Source organism: Mytilus trossulus, chromosome 9, assembly GCF_036588685.1.
Source record: "Mytilus trossulus isolate FHL-02 chromosome 9, PNRI_Mtr1.1.1.hap1, whole genome shotgun sequence".
In the NCBI taxonomy this organism is placed as follows: Eukaryota; Metazoa; Mollusca; class Bivalvia; order Mytilida; family Mytilidae; genus Mytilus; species Mytilus trossulus.
Genome location: NC_086381.1, coordinates 28,512,161 through 28,530,947, shown reverse-complemented (window position 1 = coordinate 28,530,947; position 18,787 = coordinate 28,512,161). Strand labels below are relative to the sequence as shown.

The window sequence follows — 18,787 nt, the reverse complement described above, 5'->3', positions numbered from 1 at the left end:
TTGTGTTTCTATTTGAAATGATTAATTATAATAAAAAGAAGATGTTGTATGATTACCAATGGGACAATTCTTCACAAGCGACCAATTTCTATACTGTGTTTGCTTTTTTCTTTAAGCATGTTACTCGTACTTTCACGTATACATTAAGTAAATTTACATTGGTTTGCATTTCACAATTTTTGATTTAAATTAAGACTAACCCTTGCACTACGGAGGCTGCACATTTATATGTAGGTTTTCACAATATTAGATCAAAAACGAAATAATGTAGTAATTAGTAAAGTTTAATCTCATTTCTGATTTACAGTTACTATTGCAAAAACTAATTATGTTTCTTTAAGATCCTGCCCCGAACTCTAATTAATTTTATGGTTTTTTTTAAGGATTAACAGTAGCAATCAATATACTGGACAATTGATCTGTCAAATACATTACCACGACAACAATTTAAAAAAAAAACATATCTATTTAATGATTTTAATACAGATTTATATAAAATCTATTAAAATTGACAAAAAGTCCGGTTAACCGGTTAGCGTTTTTGGTATTCAGTATTGGGTCGTTCGACCGAGTAACCGGTTAACCGTTGACAACACTAATAATATGAGATAATTAACTGGACAATTTTTGCTGAATCCTTCATTTATCAATTTTATACATCAGATAAGCTGACAAAAAGAGTGTAATTCATAAAATATTCTTGTGAAAATATTTATGTTTATATCTAAAAGTTGAATGCCAAACTTTTTACTACCTGAAATTTTGTATGTCAATTTTTCATATTTCTAATTAGTGTGTGCAAAACTATCAAATTTTGTAATACTTATACATGATAAGGCACTATTATACTATGTACTAAAATAACAATACAAATGCTCTTATGGAATGCTTTATAAAATATAAAGAAAAAATAGATAAAAATTAACATGGATAAAATTAATGTACCTATATTATCTGAGTTATCTCCACTTACACAGTAGAGCTTGGGAAATTTTTTATCAATCTTGCATTCTCTGTTTTTGTATTAAAAAAAAAACATCATAAGGTTTGAAAATGAAATTTAAAGTCTACTAAATCAAATTTCTGTTCTACATTAAAATTTTACAATTGCAGTAACATCTTAACTGATTATTTTTATGCAGTAGTCATTTGTGATCCAAAATGACAGAAAATGTAATAAAATTCAAAGTTGATCTGACTGGATAATGTTCTTATAACATGGTACAAAGAGAGCCACCACTTACGAGTTTCTCCACATCTGATAGCATCTGGAATACATTGATCTACCAAGCTCAGCTGACCAACTTGTTTATAGTACGTTGTAACATCAACATTTTTGGCATCTATAATGGCATACTTATAATTGACATTTTCTCCGTGACGCAGTGTTGGCCACACGGCTGAAATAAGATTCTTGTATGGTGTATAATCCTCGTCAGCTGGTTTCCATCTATCATTCTCTTCCAAAAAAATTGGCATGCCTATTCCCTCTACAAAGTAAATAAGACAGATGGTATGTTAACAAAAACAATAGCTAATACTTGGTTATTTCTAAGATGTATATAATGTATCAAGAGTGCACTGCATTGAAATTCTTCTTTTTTTAATTTATTTTTTAAAACATATTTCTCCATCAAAAAAAGGACTATCTGTAATAACTTATTGATTATCTTTACCTGATGAAATCAATAATAATGATTTTCTTGACTAAAAAATAAGAAAACTTGATGTGGACAATAAACAAACAAACAAATAGTTATTTTTATCGCAGAAAGTTTTTCACTTGAGGATGTATAGATATATTCTTAAAACAAGTTCAGTTATAATAATTAAATGAATATCAGAAAGCACTGCCTTGAAATAAGGTAAGAACATTTTCCACAGCCATGAAAATAAACTAACCTGTTGCACTGGCAGCTCCTACAGCATCTATCACAATATTTGGGTTAATAAGGATTGGATTAAATGCTTTACAATCTTTGATTTCGGTGGATACAGTGGAGGTCAGTCTAACTTGATCGTATCCTCTGATAGAAAACCTCTTACAGCGAGAGAAGTCCATCTCTCCTGTTAGTACCATTTCAAAGTTGATCTGAAAATTCAAAAGTTGGTTTCAAGTCATTTTTATAAATATCTTAAAGAGTGTCAAACTCATTAAATTCGTTGTTTGTCTACTCATCTCAAATCTCAAATATATAATCCTTACATAATTTGCATGTCAACTGTGACTTGTAAGGACTTCCAAAGGTTTTGAACCTGAGTGTTAGCACTACTTATAAACTTTAGTTTATTTATTAATGATCTTCAACTGTATTTGATTTTGATCCAGCATAATTTAACAGAATCTTGATTCTTATCAAAGTACTTGTTAGCACTGAAAGGTAAAGATTGTCCTAATTTATCAGTGGGAAGTAGTATTAAGTATTGCGATGTATATGAACTAATGCAATGGTTGTAGTTGATTCAACTACAATTCTGGACAATGGGAGATAACTCAAGGTTTTAAAGATGACTTTAACAATGACATCATTTATATTTTCAGAACAGATGTTAGATTCCTGCACCTTGCAAAAGTTATGCAATTTTATTAAAAGGTGTAACATCATTTTTTGACTTGAATATCTAAGAATATGTTCCATTGGTAGGTTTCTAAAAATAATGATGGAAAGGATATATTGAATGTTGTGATAAAAAACTGTTATAAAATATCTCACCCTATTTCCATTTGTTGTAAATGTATCTAAGTTGGTCCATGCAAAATATGTCTTCCCTTTTACAGAGTTATCCGTCACTGCATATTCATATTTCCAGACAGCACTATATTTCTCTGTTGTGTCTTCAATGTCAGGTTCATAAAACTTGTCAATTGATATCATCAACTGCAGTAAAATAAATTACATTTCATCATCAACTGCAGTAAAATAATTTATATTTCAATCTTTATTTGACTTACACTTAAAAATTGAATCTTTATTATATCACTGATTTGCATAAACAAAATGAGAATATGCACTCTCCATGTAAATCTAAACAAACTTTGTCCTGCTGGAATTTTAATTCAAGAATAAAATATTGCCAAATAATTTTTTTATAAATGAACTCTCCTATCAAGCATCAGATTTCAATATAAAAATTTATGTTTAGAATTGTTTAACTTTGTACAAACCTTCTTCGCCCCACCAGTTATTGTGGTGTTTTGATGTTCCACATCTATGTCCCCTGTGACCGGAGGAATAGCCATTACCATGACACCATCTGTACTGACTGGAGAGAAACAGAATGTCCTGGCACAAAGTTTCAGTGATAAACGATACTTTATACCTGGACTGAGTACCAAATCGTTTATGCTGATGTCAAAAACAGTTGATACATGTGCATACTCACGAAAGATAGTCCATACGTCTAAAATTAATAATAATAGGTGATAAATGGAGTATAAACGTCAAATACTAAGTGAAGAGTATATACAGTTAGAAGAATAATCAAATATAAGTAAAGAGGAATCTTACTTTACTTTAGTCTGTACTGTTCCGCCTTTGTTTATACACATTAACCACCACCTCTATTTACACACGAGAATAAATACATCCCATGAATATATACATGACTGAAACTGAAGCGCAAGTCATTGGACTCTAAAATGTTCGTTGCTCCATTTCAAATTATCAATTGTCACATTTGCACACTTATTCATTAAGCTGTTTGATATTGATTTATTAGTACTACCTCAATAAATTCGATCGCATCTGATGTAACTTAAAACATAGTCCTCTAGTAATACATTCCACTTTAAAAACATCGCCTCTGGACAGAAAATGAAATACACTGCAGTCGATAATTAACTGTAAAGTGTTGATTTCGGAACTAAATAGTTCATCATAAAGTTTAGTAGTTACAACATCTTTAATAAAAGTTTTTAGACTCTGTATAAAACTGTTTCTCACATTATCTAATTAATTATAAACTACTGCATCTCAAGATAAAATGTAACCGGTTCTCATCCTCAGTTCCACATAGCGAAAGATTGCACTAATTTGTCGTTTACTAAATTTAGACTTATCACATTGAAGAGTATAAGTGTTACATGCTAACTTAGATTTGATACAGGCACGTAAGGTAGAGTAAGATTCAGATCCACAAGTATTCCAAATAGAATGAATGCTTCCAAATTCAGCATCAGTATAGTTTAAAAGGTTTAAAGATGATTTTTCTGACGCTTCAGATTTTAGTTTAGTTATCCAGTAGTAGTTTACTAAGGAGTTAACCAGTTTTTTCCATTTTGACTTTGATAATCACTTCACAAGTTGAATTGAAACCAAATCTTTCCATAACTTTGTTTTATTTGAAACAAATTTTCAAACAACTTGACATAACAATTTTCACCAATCTTCAATGACTGTTATCAATATTTTTAACTAGTATATTTTTTTATTTTTTTTCAGTATATATTTCAGACAATACAGACAATTCCCTTTATTACAGAAATGCTAAGATATATATTTCAGACAATATATATCTTAGCATTTCTGTAATCATGGTAATAAAGGGAATAATTCAAGGTACCAATCAAGATAAAAGTCATAAATGTGAAAATGTTGAAAAAAATATGATTATCATTTCTATGAATTTTTAACTCTTTAAAAAAGGTTTATTTCCATATGAAGAAACAGAAACTTTAAATAAATGTTCAAAATCACTGCATGAAATTCAACCTATAAATGAACTTACTTCCAACCGGTGATCTTTGTTCCACAGCAATAAAGGCATCTGTCGTATAAGGTTTTATATTGTCTGGTACTGCCCAGTACGCCTTCAGTGAATTCAGTGATAACTGGACATCTGGTTCATTTTCACAGTTTATTCTGTTGTCCTGTTAAACAAGTAGTACCATAAAAATAGGATTTCTATATTAGTAGCAATTATTCAGGAGTTGAAGTGGAAAAAGACATACATCGACTTAAGTCATTAATTTCAGTGTTGTTTGTTACTGTGTTACATATTTGATTTTTCGTTCATTATTTTAGCATAAATAAGGCCGTAAGTTTTTTAATAAATTGTTTAACATTTGAAATTTTAGAGCCTTTAATAGCTGTCTATGTGGTATGGGCTTAGCTAATTGTTGAAGGCCATACAGTGACCTATAGTTCTGTGTTATTTTGTCTCTTGCGAAGAGTTGTCTCTTTGGCAATCATACCACATCTTCATTTTAAATTTACTTTTACATTTCTTGTCATCCTTGAATGAACTTGCACAATTAAATGTGTGTTGTTGTATAAGACTGACCTACACAGGAATGAAATAACTAAATATAAAATCTCCAACTTATTGGTTGTTGATCTAAATAACAATATTAAATGACATACCTTTTTTATGTTGGTTCACGATCAGATCTACAAAAGACAAAACATTCATGTTTACTATATATATTGAAAGTAAGCACTTAGATCACATCTCAAATGTCACGCCTTCTTTACTAATCATTGATATTATGTTGATAGTCCTAGATATAAAGCTTTATTACAAATGTCACATAAACTTAAAATTAACCCAAAAAAACTAAACTTTGACCAATGTATCATGAAAATGAGGTCAAGGTCAGATGAACCATGCCAGACAGGCATGTACAGCTAACAATTCTACCATACAAAAAATGTAGGTGACCTATTGTTAATAGTTAAAGAAAAATTGACCAAAACACAAAGGAGTATGTTCGATATGGTCCTAAAATGGCCCCCTTTTTTATCGTAAATTTCAAAATTAGATTAATCGACCAATATCACGATAAATTATACCTAATACATTGACTAGCTAGGCTATAAACCATTTTGTTAAAAATTTAACGTTTCTGCGTTTCATTATGACGTCACAAGTTGTACTCATACTGATTTTTCACGAAAAAATCAATGGAAATGGGTGAATTTCCATAGATCATTGGACAGGAAACATAGAGTGCATTTGTCGACAACAAAGATCTTTTAAAATAATGTTTGTAAAGACATTTCACATGTCTTATTTGAATCTTAAGCTCTATGTTTCCTGGTCCTTTATTTGGGTGAAATCTAGCTGATTTTGGCAACTTTCACCAAAATCCCTTATCTTGACCTTTTTTGGATGTAAAAATCAACGTGTTAGAATAAAATTTTGACAAAAACAGTTCTGTTCAACTATCTAACATGTCTTTAAGGCAACTTAAAACATTTATTGTCTTGTAAATATGAACTTTATAATTGGGGCCAAATATGGCCCTTACCGAACTTACTCCTTTAACACTAAGCAATGAACCGTGAAAATGAGGTTAAGGTCAAATAAAACCTGCACCACTGATATATACATTGTAGATCATGAAATATTTCCATACATCAAATATAGTTGACCTATTGCATATAGTTTAAGATAAAAACTCAAAAACTTAACTTTTACAAATTAACCATGAAAATGAGGTCAAGGTCAGATGACACTTGCCAGCTAGACATGTACTCTTTACAACATTCCAAACACCAAATATAGTAGACCTATTGCATACAGTATAAGAAAAACAGACCAAAACACAAAAACTTAACTATAACCACTGAACCATGAAAATGAGGTCAAGGTCAGATGACACCTGCCAGTTGGACATGTACACCTTACAGTGCTTCCATACACCCAATATAGTAGAACTATTGCTTATAGTATCTGAGATATGGACTTGACCACCAAAACTTAACCTTGTTCACTGATCCATGATATGAGGTCGAGGTCAAGTGAAAACTGTCTAACGGGCATGAGGACCTTGCAAGCTACGCACATACAGAACTTACAGTTGTCACAGTGAAATAATATGTCTAAAAAAATACAAAAACATACAAACTCAAAAAAAGAAATAGGTACCTCCTTTAAAATTGTTCAGTCATTTATAGCTGACTTTATGGTAAGGGGTTTCTCATTGTTAGAAGGCTGTATGGTAACCTGTAATTGCTTTGAAACATCCACACCATAAACCCTGGTGGACAGCTTTGCTCATTGTTGAAGGCCGTACTGTGAACTATAGTTGGTAATGTCTGTGTCATATTGGTCTTTTGTGGATAGTTGTCTCATTGGCAATCATACCACATATTCTTTTTCTATAGTTGTTCTCATTGACAATCATATTCCTTACATTATATTATATTGACTGTTGACAGTTAAAGACAACCTGCCTGAAGGGGAATAACAAACCAATTTGTTTAAAGTTTCTGAAATAACATTTGGGACTACTACATCTAATGCAATGCTAAATTTTTGCCACTTACATATTATGAGAATTCTTTATCTATATTTTTATTATTTTTCAATATAAGAGAAATTAAAAAAATTCTTAATAGGAAAGATCGAATAATCCTATCTAAGAAAGTTTATTTGATAATGTACTAAAATCATTTATAAGATGAGATACACTCCTGGTTCCTGGTGGGCTACATGTTATCTTTCATAGATAAACAGCAATTCTTTGTAAATAATATGAATACTGAAATCGATTCAAGATTATTACCAGGGATAGTGCTTGCTTCTTGTGAGCTTGTGTAGATACATTTTTTTAGTAGGAATGCCTCATACTAATTCAGAGACATTCCTGTTTTCTTATCAGCTAGACTGGTACCCATATCTTTCAAAGATATAATGTCATTCGCTTCTGTTATAATTGCTATTAATCATATATAGATTCTACCACCAAATCTCGTGTATTACGATATTTATCCACTCTCGACAGTTAAATTTTAAATATTTAAAACGCTAGGCAAGCCTCGACTTTTTAAATTTGAAAATTTAACTGTCTCGAGTGGATAAATATAGTATTACACTCGATGCAGTGGTAGAATCTATATATAATTTTATACAGGTGAAAGAAAACTATTACCTGATAAGGTGTCAAAGCAAGTCCAGTTTCCTGGTGAGCTAGACTGGTACCCACATCCTTCAGAGATACAACATCACTACCTCCCATTGTAGTACCAATACTTATACTGTAGGTTACATCTAAATGTGGATGAGCAAATCCTGACCAGCGAGCAGCCATACTACTGGAGACTTTTTGGAAATCTGTATCTTCTTTGTCCTAAACATAAGTTAATACAAGAAGAAATATGGCCGCCGAGCTGTCAACACCATAAACATCAGCTCCTCAGTTTTTGCAGAATTTAGTTATTTTTTCAAAGTGCCAGTTATTAAAACCAATACCAAAGGATGAAGAAGTGAATTTGGATTCTTAATATATATGTTTTGAAGAAATTTGATGTGGAATTACTTATCTATGAACTTCTAAAGAATTTTCATTTGGATCTTTAGAGTTGAATTATTGATTTTCTATTGAGCAGTTATATTGACAAACAACATTATGCCTGGAGGCAATTCTTTAACAAGTAATAAAACTGGACAAAATCCTAAGGAAAAGAAATCTACTAACACTAAAACTGTTCAAACACTATTGTCAGCCAGGAAGGATTTAGATAAAACAAAAGCTAGAACACAACCTAAATTACCTAAAAGAACTCATTCAGAGTTGTCTAGTGAGTCAGACAATAGCATGGACACTAGTGGATTAAATAGTCTACAAAAGGACCTTGATGAAATCAAAACAAACCTTCAGGGGATAACCAAAAAAGATGATATTGACATACTTACAAAAGATCTTGTAAGAACCCATGATTTAGAAATAATTGTTACCTCTATTGTGACCAAACTATTTCAAAGATTTGAATCAACTATGGATAAGAAGCTAAACACTAAATTAGTAACAGTACAGAAAGAAATGCAAGAGATGCAAAACAAGTTTGAAGCCTTATCAATAGAAAATGAAGAACTTAAAAAACAAATTGACCAAACCAGAGATGTAGTTATTAAAAACAAAAAAGGCTTAGAGGATTCAACCAGAATGAACCAAGAGGCATTAACTAGTGCAAACTATAATGAGCAATACTCTAGGAAAAACAACATCAAAGTCATGAACTTTCCCAGACGTGATGATTAGAATTTGCGATCAGACTTTATAGAAACTGTGAGAAGGGATCTTAATGTTCACCTTGAAGAGCGGGATGTTGTTGCAATCCACCGCTTACCATCAGACAAACCTGGACCAAAACCAATGATAGTTAGACTTTTCAATAGTGATGTTAAAAGAAAAGTGATGGTAGAGAGAAAAAACCTTAATAACAAAGTACGCTTTAGTGACGATGTTACCTGGAGAAACATGCAGCTTATTAGTAAACTGAGAGACATGAACTGTTTTGAATCTGTATGGTTTTACAACTCTGGAGTATATGGTAGAATGGAAGATGGTTTACAACTGAAGTTTAACTTATTTGATCGATTGAATATGACAATTGAATAAGGACAAGGTTACAAAACAGAAAATAGACAAAATGTATTGAAATTCTTGGTTTTAACTGAAATTAATAGAAAATGTTTTTACAAGTACTAATATTGACACCTTAACTAGTAACTGTAAAATTATACACATTTATATCTAGAAATAAGAAATAATTTAACTACTTATATTGAATACTGCTGACTCAATGTTTTCTTGTTTGTTTTTGTTTTAATTTTGTATTATCTCCCTTGAATCAATATGTCCAAGTATTTCTGCTGTAGATTATGTTTATACAATAACTATTTTATAATAATAAGAAATATATTATATAGAAACTTTATGGTTAAATTAGTATACTTAAAACCTAGGCATATATATACAATCATGACATTTATAATGTTTAAGGTGACTTAACTTGTATTTTTTGTTATCTCCCTTGAGTCACTTATTTCTATTATTCTTATAATTGAAAATGTAAATATATACTTCTCACAATTACAATTATAAGTGACACTTATGGCAAATGTTAATGTAAAGATATTATTCTGTAAAAACTAAAAAATTGTGAAACATTGTTCATAATTATGAAAATGCTTTATCAAAATTGTCATATTCAATCGATTGAATATTTTTTAAAACTTTTTCTCATTTATTTTTCTATTTTTTTTCATTTATTTTTAAACACTCCTTTGAAAATTATCCTGTTTGACATCCCCATTCTTATTACTTTTCTGTGTTTACATCATTATTGGAAAATAATTTTTATTTCTTTCATTCAACTACTTGATGTAATTTGGATGCAATCATTTTACTATCAATGAGTTCATTAAAGATTTTGTCTGTTAATTGTCAAGGCCTTCGTAACACATTAAAAAGAAGAGACGTATTTGATATGCTGAAGTCAAAGAACTGTAATATATATTGTATTCAGGATACTCATTTTACAAATGATATAGAAAACATAGTGAGATCTATGTGGGGTTATGAGTGTTATTTTTCATCTGTTAGCTCAAACTCTAGAGGTGTAGCTATTTTGTTTAATAATAATTTTGAATGCAAAGTATTGAAAGAAAAAAAAGATATAAATGGAAACTATTTAATTTTAGATATTCTTGTAGAAAATAGAAAGATAACTCTTGTATGTCTATATGGACCAAATACAGACAATCCGGTTCTTTTTTCTAATATTATGTCTGTTATTGATGATTTTGAAAATGAATACTTTGTTATTTGTGGTGATTTCAATCTTGTCCAAAACCCATGTATAGATTATTGCAACCATGTGAATATCAACAATTCGAAAGCTAGGGAAAAAGTATTGGAATTTATTGAAGAAAGAAATTTGATAGACCTGTATAGAGAACTTTTTCCAGATGTACAGCGATACACCTGGAGGAAGAGAAATCCTTTTAAACAGGCTAGATTAGACTTTTTTCTTCTCACTGAAATTTTTTTAAACAGTCTAAAAAATTGTAATATACTTCCAAGCTATCGGTCAGATCACTCTATGATTTTGCTAGATTTAGAATTTAACCCTTTCATTAGGGGAAAAGGTTTGTGGAAGTTTAACAACTCTTTATTATATGATATAGACTATATAAATACTATTAAGCAAAAAATTCAGGAAGTGAAAACACAATATTGTGCTTTAGTTTATAATATGGAAAATATTGACAAAATAGATAATACAGACATTCATTTTAGAATTAATTGTCAGCTTTTGCTTGAGACTCTTCTTATGGAAATTAGGGGGAAGACAATTTCATACTCAAGCTATAAAAAAAAGCAAGACGAAAAAAGGGAACAAAATCTTCGAAATGAAATAACTCAATTAGAGGAAAGAGTTGATGAACATTCCATTAACACATTAGAAGCAAAAAAACATGAGCTTGAAAGTTTACGAACACAAAAATTAAAAGGGAAATTAGTAAGATCCTGTGTCCAATGGATACAGGAAGGGGAAAAACCTACTAATTATTTCTGTGGCTTAGAATCACGCAATTTTATGAGCAAAATTATTCCCAAAGTAGAGAAAGAAAATGGGGAAATTATAACAAAACAAAAAGATATTTTGAATGAAGTTAAATATTTTTATGACAATCTTTATAAAAAAAGGGATACTAAAAGTACTTTAAATGATCTTAAAAAAGACTTGAAAAATTTAAATGTTCCTTTACTTTCATCTCAGGAAAGAGAAAGCTTGGAAGGTACAATAACTGTTAAAGAAGCTGGAGAAGCATTGAAAAAAATGAAAAACAACAAAACCCCTGGAACGGATGGTTTTTCAGCAGAGTTCTATAAATTTTTTTGGAAGGATCTTCAAATTTTTATTGTAAATTCTTTAAATTATGGTGCAAAAACAGGGGAACTATCTGTTACACAAAAACAAGGGATTATTACTTGTTTACCAAAAGGTAATAAACCTCGCCACTTTTTAAAAAACTGGCGCCCTATATCTTTACTGAACACTGTGTACAAAATTGGATCAGCAGCTATTGCAAACAGATTTAAGAGTGTCCTTGATAAATTGATCAATTTTGATCAGACTGGTTTTATTAGTGGAAGGTATATTGGGGAAAATATAAGACTCATTTATGATATATTACAGTACACAGAGGAACATGACATACCAGGGTTATTACTTTTGATTGATTTCGAAAAAGCTTTTGATTCAATATCATGGGACTTTTTGGTAAATGTTTTGAAATTTTTCAATTTTGGCGAATCTATCATCAATTGGGTTAAAGTATTTTACAATAATATCAACTCTGCTGTCATCCAGGGGGGGGGGACCTTTCAGATTTTTTTACAATTGGAAGAGGTTGTAGACAAGGGGACCCCCTGTCTCCATATCTTTTTATTTTATGTGTTGAGATTCTGGCATTGAAAATAAGGGGAAATAGCGACATTAGTGGTATAGAGGTCACACGGGTTGAGCATAAATTGTCACAATTTGCTGATGACACCTCTTTGATTTTGGATGGGAGTGAAAAATCTTTACAAGAATCATTATTAGAATTAGGCTGGTTTGCAAAAATATCTGGACTGAATATTAACTTCACAAAAACACAAGTTATTTGGTTTGGGAGCAAAAAATATAGTACAGATACTTTAGGTCCTAACAGAAATCTGTCCTGAGGTGAAACTTCTTTTAAATTACTAGGAATCAATTTTGATGTAGATCTTGAAAAAATTGTTAAAATAAATTATTCTGAAAGAATTGTACAGATTAAAAATACTTTAAAACAATGGTCTAAAAGGAATCTAACTGTTATAGGGTGAATAACTGTGATTAAGACTCTAGTCTTGCCTATTGTAAACCATCTCATTATCTCTCTGCCAAATCCTTCAGATGATATTATTAAGAGAATAAATGAACTTATTTATTCATACATATGGAACTCACCTATACATAGAGTTAAGAAGGATATTCTAATCAAAGACTATTTGGAGGGTGATTTGAAAATGCTTGATTTGAATATGTTCATTACAGCACTTAAATCAACATGGATTAGGAGGATTTTGCAGAGAGATAGTAAATGGCAAAATATTTTCATGTCAAATATAGATAAAAGAAAGTTGTTTAGTTGTGGTGTTGATTATATTAGACAACTGTATATGACAGTTAATAACCATTTTTGGAAAGATGTACTAAGATCCTGGGAAATGATTATTCAAAAAGAAAGAAATTTTACTTATGATTCATTTTTATCAAATCCACTATGGCTAAATAATAATATTAAGATTGGTCATAAATCAGTATTTTATCAAGATTGGTTCAAAAGTGGTATTAGATTTGTAAATGATATAGTTGACCAAAATGGATTGTATATTTCATTTGATCAATTTAAGCAAATATATAACATTAACACAGATTTTCTTAAATTTAGCAGTGTTATTTCGGCAGTGAAAGAGGCATCCAAATCTTTCCCTAAAGGATCTTACAAATTAGCTTGTCCTTTTATACCATCATGTCTACAAATATTTTTAAAACATTGTAAAGGATCAAAAGATATGTATTCTGTACTGACAAGAAATAATGTTATTCCTACTGGACAGCTTAAGTGGGTTAAAATTTTAGGTGAACAGAACTTGAACTGGAAAAAGATTTTCAGACTGCCTTTTGCTGTTACTAAAAATAGTAAATTACAGTGGCTGCAATATAGGATTAACCATTGCATTATTGCCACAAATCAGTATTTAGTTAAAATAAAATTGACTGATGATCCTTTGTGTACATTTTGTAAATCAGATAATGAGTCTATAGAACACCTATTTTGCAATACTGTACAAGATTTTCTACAGGATGTTGATAACTGGTTCCTTTCCGGTGGAATAAGTCTCCCAATGAATAAATTAAACTTTCTTTTTGGAGACTTATCCAAGATATTTCCCAACAACCCATATAACATGATTTTTCTTTATATTAAACAATATATGTATAATTCTAGATGCTTTAAAAAGAATCTCTCATTGCAAGCAATTATAATGAAACTGAAAGACATGTATAAATTAGAGAGTATGATAGCTGTAAAAAATAAAAAGATAACTGAATTTGACAATGTATGGAATGTTTTTGAAAAACTATTATTGTATACTGGCTAATGTCTTTTTTGTTGTTGTTACAATTACTTATGACAACTTAATTATAATCTTTTTTAAAGAAAATATTATTGCCATGTTATGTACTTGATCGTGTTGATGGCTGTTACGAAAGAAATATGTCTCGTAAATTTTCTTTTTCAGCATAATTTATGTGATATTAAAAATAAAGATAGGGATGTAACTGGATAATCCCTTTGAGTTTTGTTTTTATTTTTTGTTTTTTTGTTTTTCCTTCTTTATTTATTTATTTATTTTCTATTTCATTTTACTTTTTTTTTATTCTTTTTTATTTCTTTATCTTTTCAATAGAAAATGTAAAATATTTCCAATTAAGATTTATTTATAAAAATGACATTGTATTTATCTTATATGTATTATATTGTATGTATATCATGTATATGTTGTAATTGTTGGAAATAAAAAAATCAAAAGTTAAAAAAAAAAGTTAATACAAGAGTCAGATATACTGATTATTTGGATAAAAAGGATTGTCAAGAATTCAAAGCTATTCTATCATACTGTAGATTCATTGATTTTTGTGGATTAGGGAAAACTTGCATGTTCGTGGATATTTAATTTCTTGGTTTTGATGAAGTCTTCATGTTAGCCTATAGAAAATTTGTAACTCGTCGAACATCTAATTTCGTGTTTCACCTGTAACCACGAAATCCACGAAAATTGGTATCCAACGAAAATTAATGAATCCACAGTAATCTTTACAATAGATTGATCTCTGGTTAAACAATGAACTGGTTAATTTACTTTTTTTTAAACAAGTTATTGGCAAAACTACATATAAAATAAAATATTGCATAATTATGATAGGTAGTTCATAGTACATTGGCAAAGTCAAGCCAACAAATATAAAAGTTTTCTAAATCATGTGACAAACTTATAAATAAATAATAATGTTATTTCCTTTTTTTATGTAAAAAACAACTATAAAACAATAAATGCTTTCAGAATATTTGTAAATAATATGTAAAATACAGCTTTTATACATACCATCAAAGGAATGTCTGTTGAGAAAGACTGCAAAATATAATAAATAAAACAGAAATGAATTAATGCATGAATATAAACATCATTTTATGAATATTAAAGACTATTTAGTATCACTTTGTTCCCATAAAAAGACTATATATAACTCAAAATGTTTTTATATTTCATAAACTCCATTTCTATACTTGAACTCAATTAAACTAAACAAAGAATGGGATGTCAAATCAAAATTAATGTGTAATTTGAGAAGCGCTTTCAGGCTTGTTTGATCTGCCAAATTCTGTGTCTATTGTTTTATCTACATTGTACAAGAACTTCTGAATGAGATTAATATGACCATCATTTTGTCATCAGCTACAGCATATTAAAATTTAAGCGCATTGGTTAAAACTGAAGTAATTGCATTGAAACAACATAAAGTGCCAATTTCAAATCTATAAATGACTACACCCCCTAAACATCAGTAAAATAAAATTGATAATGGAAATGGGGAATGTGTCAAAGAGACAACAACCCGACCATAGAGAAGACAACAATGCATGTCCCCAATATTGAACCTTACCACCATATCATCTTTTAGTAGCAACAAATTAAAATGTTGAAAGCATTGGTTGTGTTGTTTATAGAAAATAATTTAATTGTACAGAAATGTCATTATGTGCCAAGTTGTAATATAAAATACATATATACAGTACCTCAGTGTCAATATCTAGGACAAGTCCTTCAGCAGGTAACTGGACGTCATGAATGTATGGAGTAGATGTCTGAATGTTGACCAGTCCAGCTGTATTGGTCACTTTAATGGATATATAATATGTATGGTGTCCATGAATATTCCATTCTGTTATATTGACAGCTGTACAAGTTGGGGATGAGGTCAATACACAGGTTGTACTTCCCTCTACAGGTTTAAAGTTTTGTATCTCTGTTCCATATGGTGTCTGACCTACAAATCATATTAACAATGATTTTGAACTGAAAAAATTAATCTTAACAAAAGCATTGCCAATGTGCCTATTCATGTTAATTAAACATCACCTGAAAACAGGCATAAATCTGAGTGGTATGTTCAATGAAAGGCTTTTAGAAAAAAAGTCTGTATAACTGTGATTTTCAGCAATTTATCAAATTCCAAAGCCCGTAATTTAGGCCAAAATTAGCGGAGCAGATTTAAACTTAAACTTGATCTGTATCTCATCATTGTTAACTCACATATCAAAAATCAGGCTTATATCTGAAGGCTTTCAGAAAAATAAACTCCTTATACTGGTTTCCTGAGGTATGACAAAATGACGAAATGACGGAATGATGGACAAGGGGAAAACTATATGGCTGACAACTTTGTTATGATCTGTTTATATATTAACTTTATACCTATAGCAAACTGGTAATCCATATCAAACAATTCTTCACTATCTGAGAAGGCATTTAATGCCCAGGAGGCTTCCAGATATTCTCCAGACAGGGATACAGTTATAGAACCAGTAAAATCTGGTGGAGTTGTATCCATAAAACATGGTCCCAGTGTCTGAAAAAAACATTTAACACTGAAAAATATGGATTGTTACTTGCCCATCATAAATATATACAGCAAAACAAAAATAGACATGAAGTTAAATAAACACTGAAAACATTAAAACTTAGCATTAACAATTATAAAAGAAATTGTTGAAAAGACATGAACTTGAAAACCAGTAAATACCAGTTTGAACTTTAAATTGCATACGTACAAGCAACGTTTTTGTGTTGTTTGAATTGTTTATAGGTATGTTTATTTTCATGTGTAGTTCAGTGTTGATATGCTATGCTGGCCATAAAATACAAACTCATTTTTTTCCAAAGAAGCCAAGAATGCCTTGGTGAACATTTTGTACCCATTTTTTTGGACACACAGTATGACTGGCCGTGTCCATCAAAAACCTGGCCTACATCCACTGTTTGTTTAGAGGTTATTTTCTATCAAAAACAATAAAAACTTACTGTCAGTCCTTCTACGTTAGATTTACTGATAGTTTTTATAATGATGTAGATTTCCATGGCATCAGGTACATTTGCATGGGTTATCCTCATATGAGCATGTTGTTTTGTTGACTCAAACGCCATGATATCAGGGGCTGCACTTCCTGCTGTTGAGGAGAAACCAACCTCATAATCAAATATTTTGGCTGGTATATCTAAAGGCTTCCATGACATTTCCATCTGTAACACCAAAACATAACATATACTGTCAGAGAGGGGGAAAATGAGAAGACTTTGATCTGTAGAAAATACAATACCATCTTTTGTTATAATTATAAAAGAGGAAGGAAAATGGCACTTAAAGTACCTAACACTACAGGGAGATAACTCTGTAAAATCAGCTAAACGTTTTAATTACGTTGCGTTGTTAAGGGAATATTAAGCTTTTTAATGTTCAAAATTAGTGTTTGTCAAAGTGCTATATAACCAGTGTAACTTTACTGATCAAACGACTGGTTAAAATTTTTTGAAATTTTTTTATTTTTGTCAAAGGGTCAAAGTCAATACTTTGTCAAAATTTTATGAAAATGAAACGAGCCAAATTAATTTTAGTGAAGGTGTTGGGTACCACCTTAATAGGCCTTATATATTCGGCAAGGAGGGAAAAACAGTATGAGCATGTTAACATTTGGTTGATGAAATGATGAACATAACATTTCAAAGCAATTTCTTTATAGATATAATTTTTTTTCAGTTATAGTTAGTAATGTGGGTGCACTTAATTACATACCACAGAAGTTTTAGGCAAACCTAAACTCTTACTGCTAGATGTTCCTAACTACATGACAGGAAAAAAAGTCCAAATTAGACCAATATGGGTGGTTGCATTTGCATACATACAAGAGAGGCTATAGACAAACTTAGACCTATTCTTCTAGAACACTTGAATACATACCAGAGACGCTTTAGACAAACTTAGACCTATAATTCTAGATCACTTGAATACATACCGGAGACGCTTTAGATAAACTCAAACCAATATTGCTAGGTGCACTTGATGTATTACTGCAGAATACATTGCCATCTACTTCTATCAAGCTGTCATTGTTGTCAAATCTCTGTTGAGGGTAAAGGTCAATATCACTCAATGTAGTGGCTTTACTGCTGTCAATCACAAAAAAAAACCATTAATTATAAATGCAATGCTTAAGCTTAACCTGCATTTTAAAGAGATCTCATAAACATTCTCATTCAAATAAAATTATATTCTTGTTGCAAGCCTAAAGTATTAATACACCTTATCGCTATTTGTCCGCCATTATTGGATATCACAAAGGTTCCAGTACAATTTTGACGTCATAAAACAAAATATCTGACACCACAATGGAAAAATGATTGTTGTGTGCGTCAAGTGGCCAGGTCAGCCAGCCGAGTAGGCTAATAGCGATAAGGTGTATTGAAAATCAAAACAGATGAACACTGTTATAAATGACAGGACGGTACGAATGTCTGATACACAAACTTAATAATACAAACTATAGAAGAAAATATCATGATTACTGGGCATCATCAGGACAATTCATATAACAAATCTTGTAGTACTGAAGTATTCAAATGCCTTTATTTTTATAGAATAAAAAGGCTAATTGTAGGAATGAATCTGATATATATTGTAAATACTTACACACAGTCAGCAGTATGATTTTTAATCAACCTCCGTACACGATCTGACCCAAGGACATAGTAATTCGTCTGACTGACATCTGTGACTAGGCCACCAGAAATCACTGCAGCGTTGACAATCACCTCTTTAACTCCTGGTACAGAACTGTCTATAGTAACACCGTCAGAACACACTGGGTCTGAAGGGTCCAGGGCACGGTTATAGGCCACAAC

At 30.6% G+C, this 18,787-nt stretch overlaps 1 protein-coding gene across 1 annotated transcript in view; it reads right to left on the bottom strand.

The window, feature by feature from the left end:
- The window catches only part of LOC134684536 (uncharacterized), a 33,711-nt gene extending 16,586 nt beyond the window's left edge, over positions 1–17,125 (bottom strand). The window contains exons 1-11 of the mRNA XM_063543826.1: positions 16,913–17,125; positions 16,307–16,460; positions 15,628–15,878; positions 14,936–14,962; positions 7,877–8,074; positions 6,801–6,824; positions 4,729–4,870; positions 3,167–3,402; positions 2,715–2,879; positions 1,903–2,092; positions 1,245–1,490 (exon numbers count right to left, since the gene is read on the bottom strand). Of these exons, the coding sequence (XP_063399896.1) occupies positions 1,245–1,490; positions 1,903–2,092; positions 2,715–2,879; positions 3,167–3,402; positions 4,729–4,870; positions 6,801–6,824; positions 7,877–8,074; positions 14,936–14,962; positions 15,628–15,878; positions 16,307–16,460; positions 16,913–17,125 (1,846 nt within the window). The remainder of the gene's footprint in view (positions 1–1,244; positions 1,491–1,902; positions 2,093–2,714; positions 2,880–3,166; positions 3,403–4,728; positions 4,871–6,800; positions 6,825–7,876; positions 8,075–14,935; positions 14,963–15,627; positions 15,879–16,306; positions 16,461–16,912) is intronic.
- Positions 17,126–18,787: the final 1,662 nt, after the last annotated feature.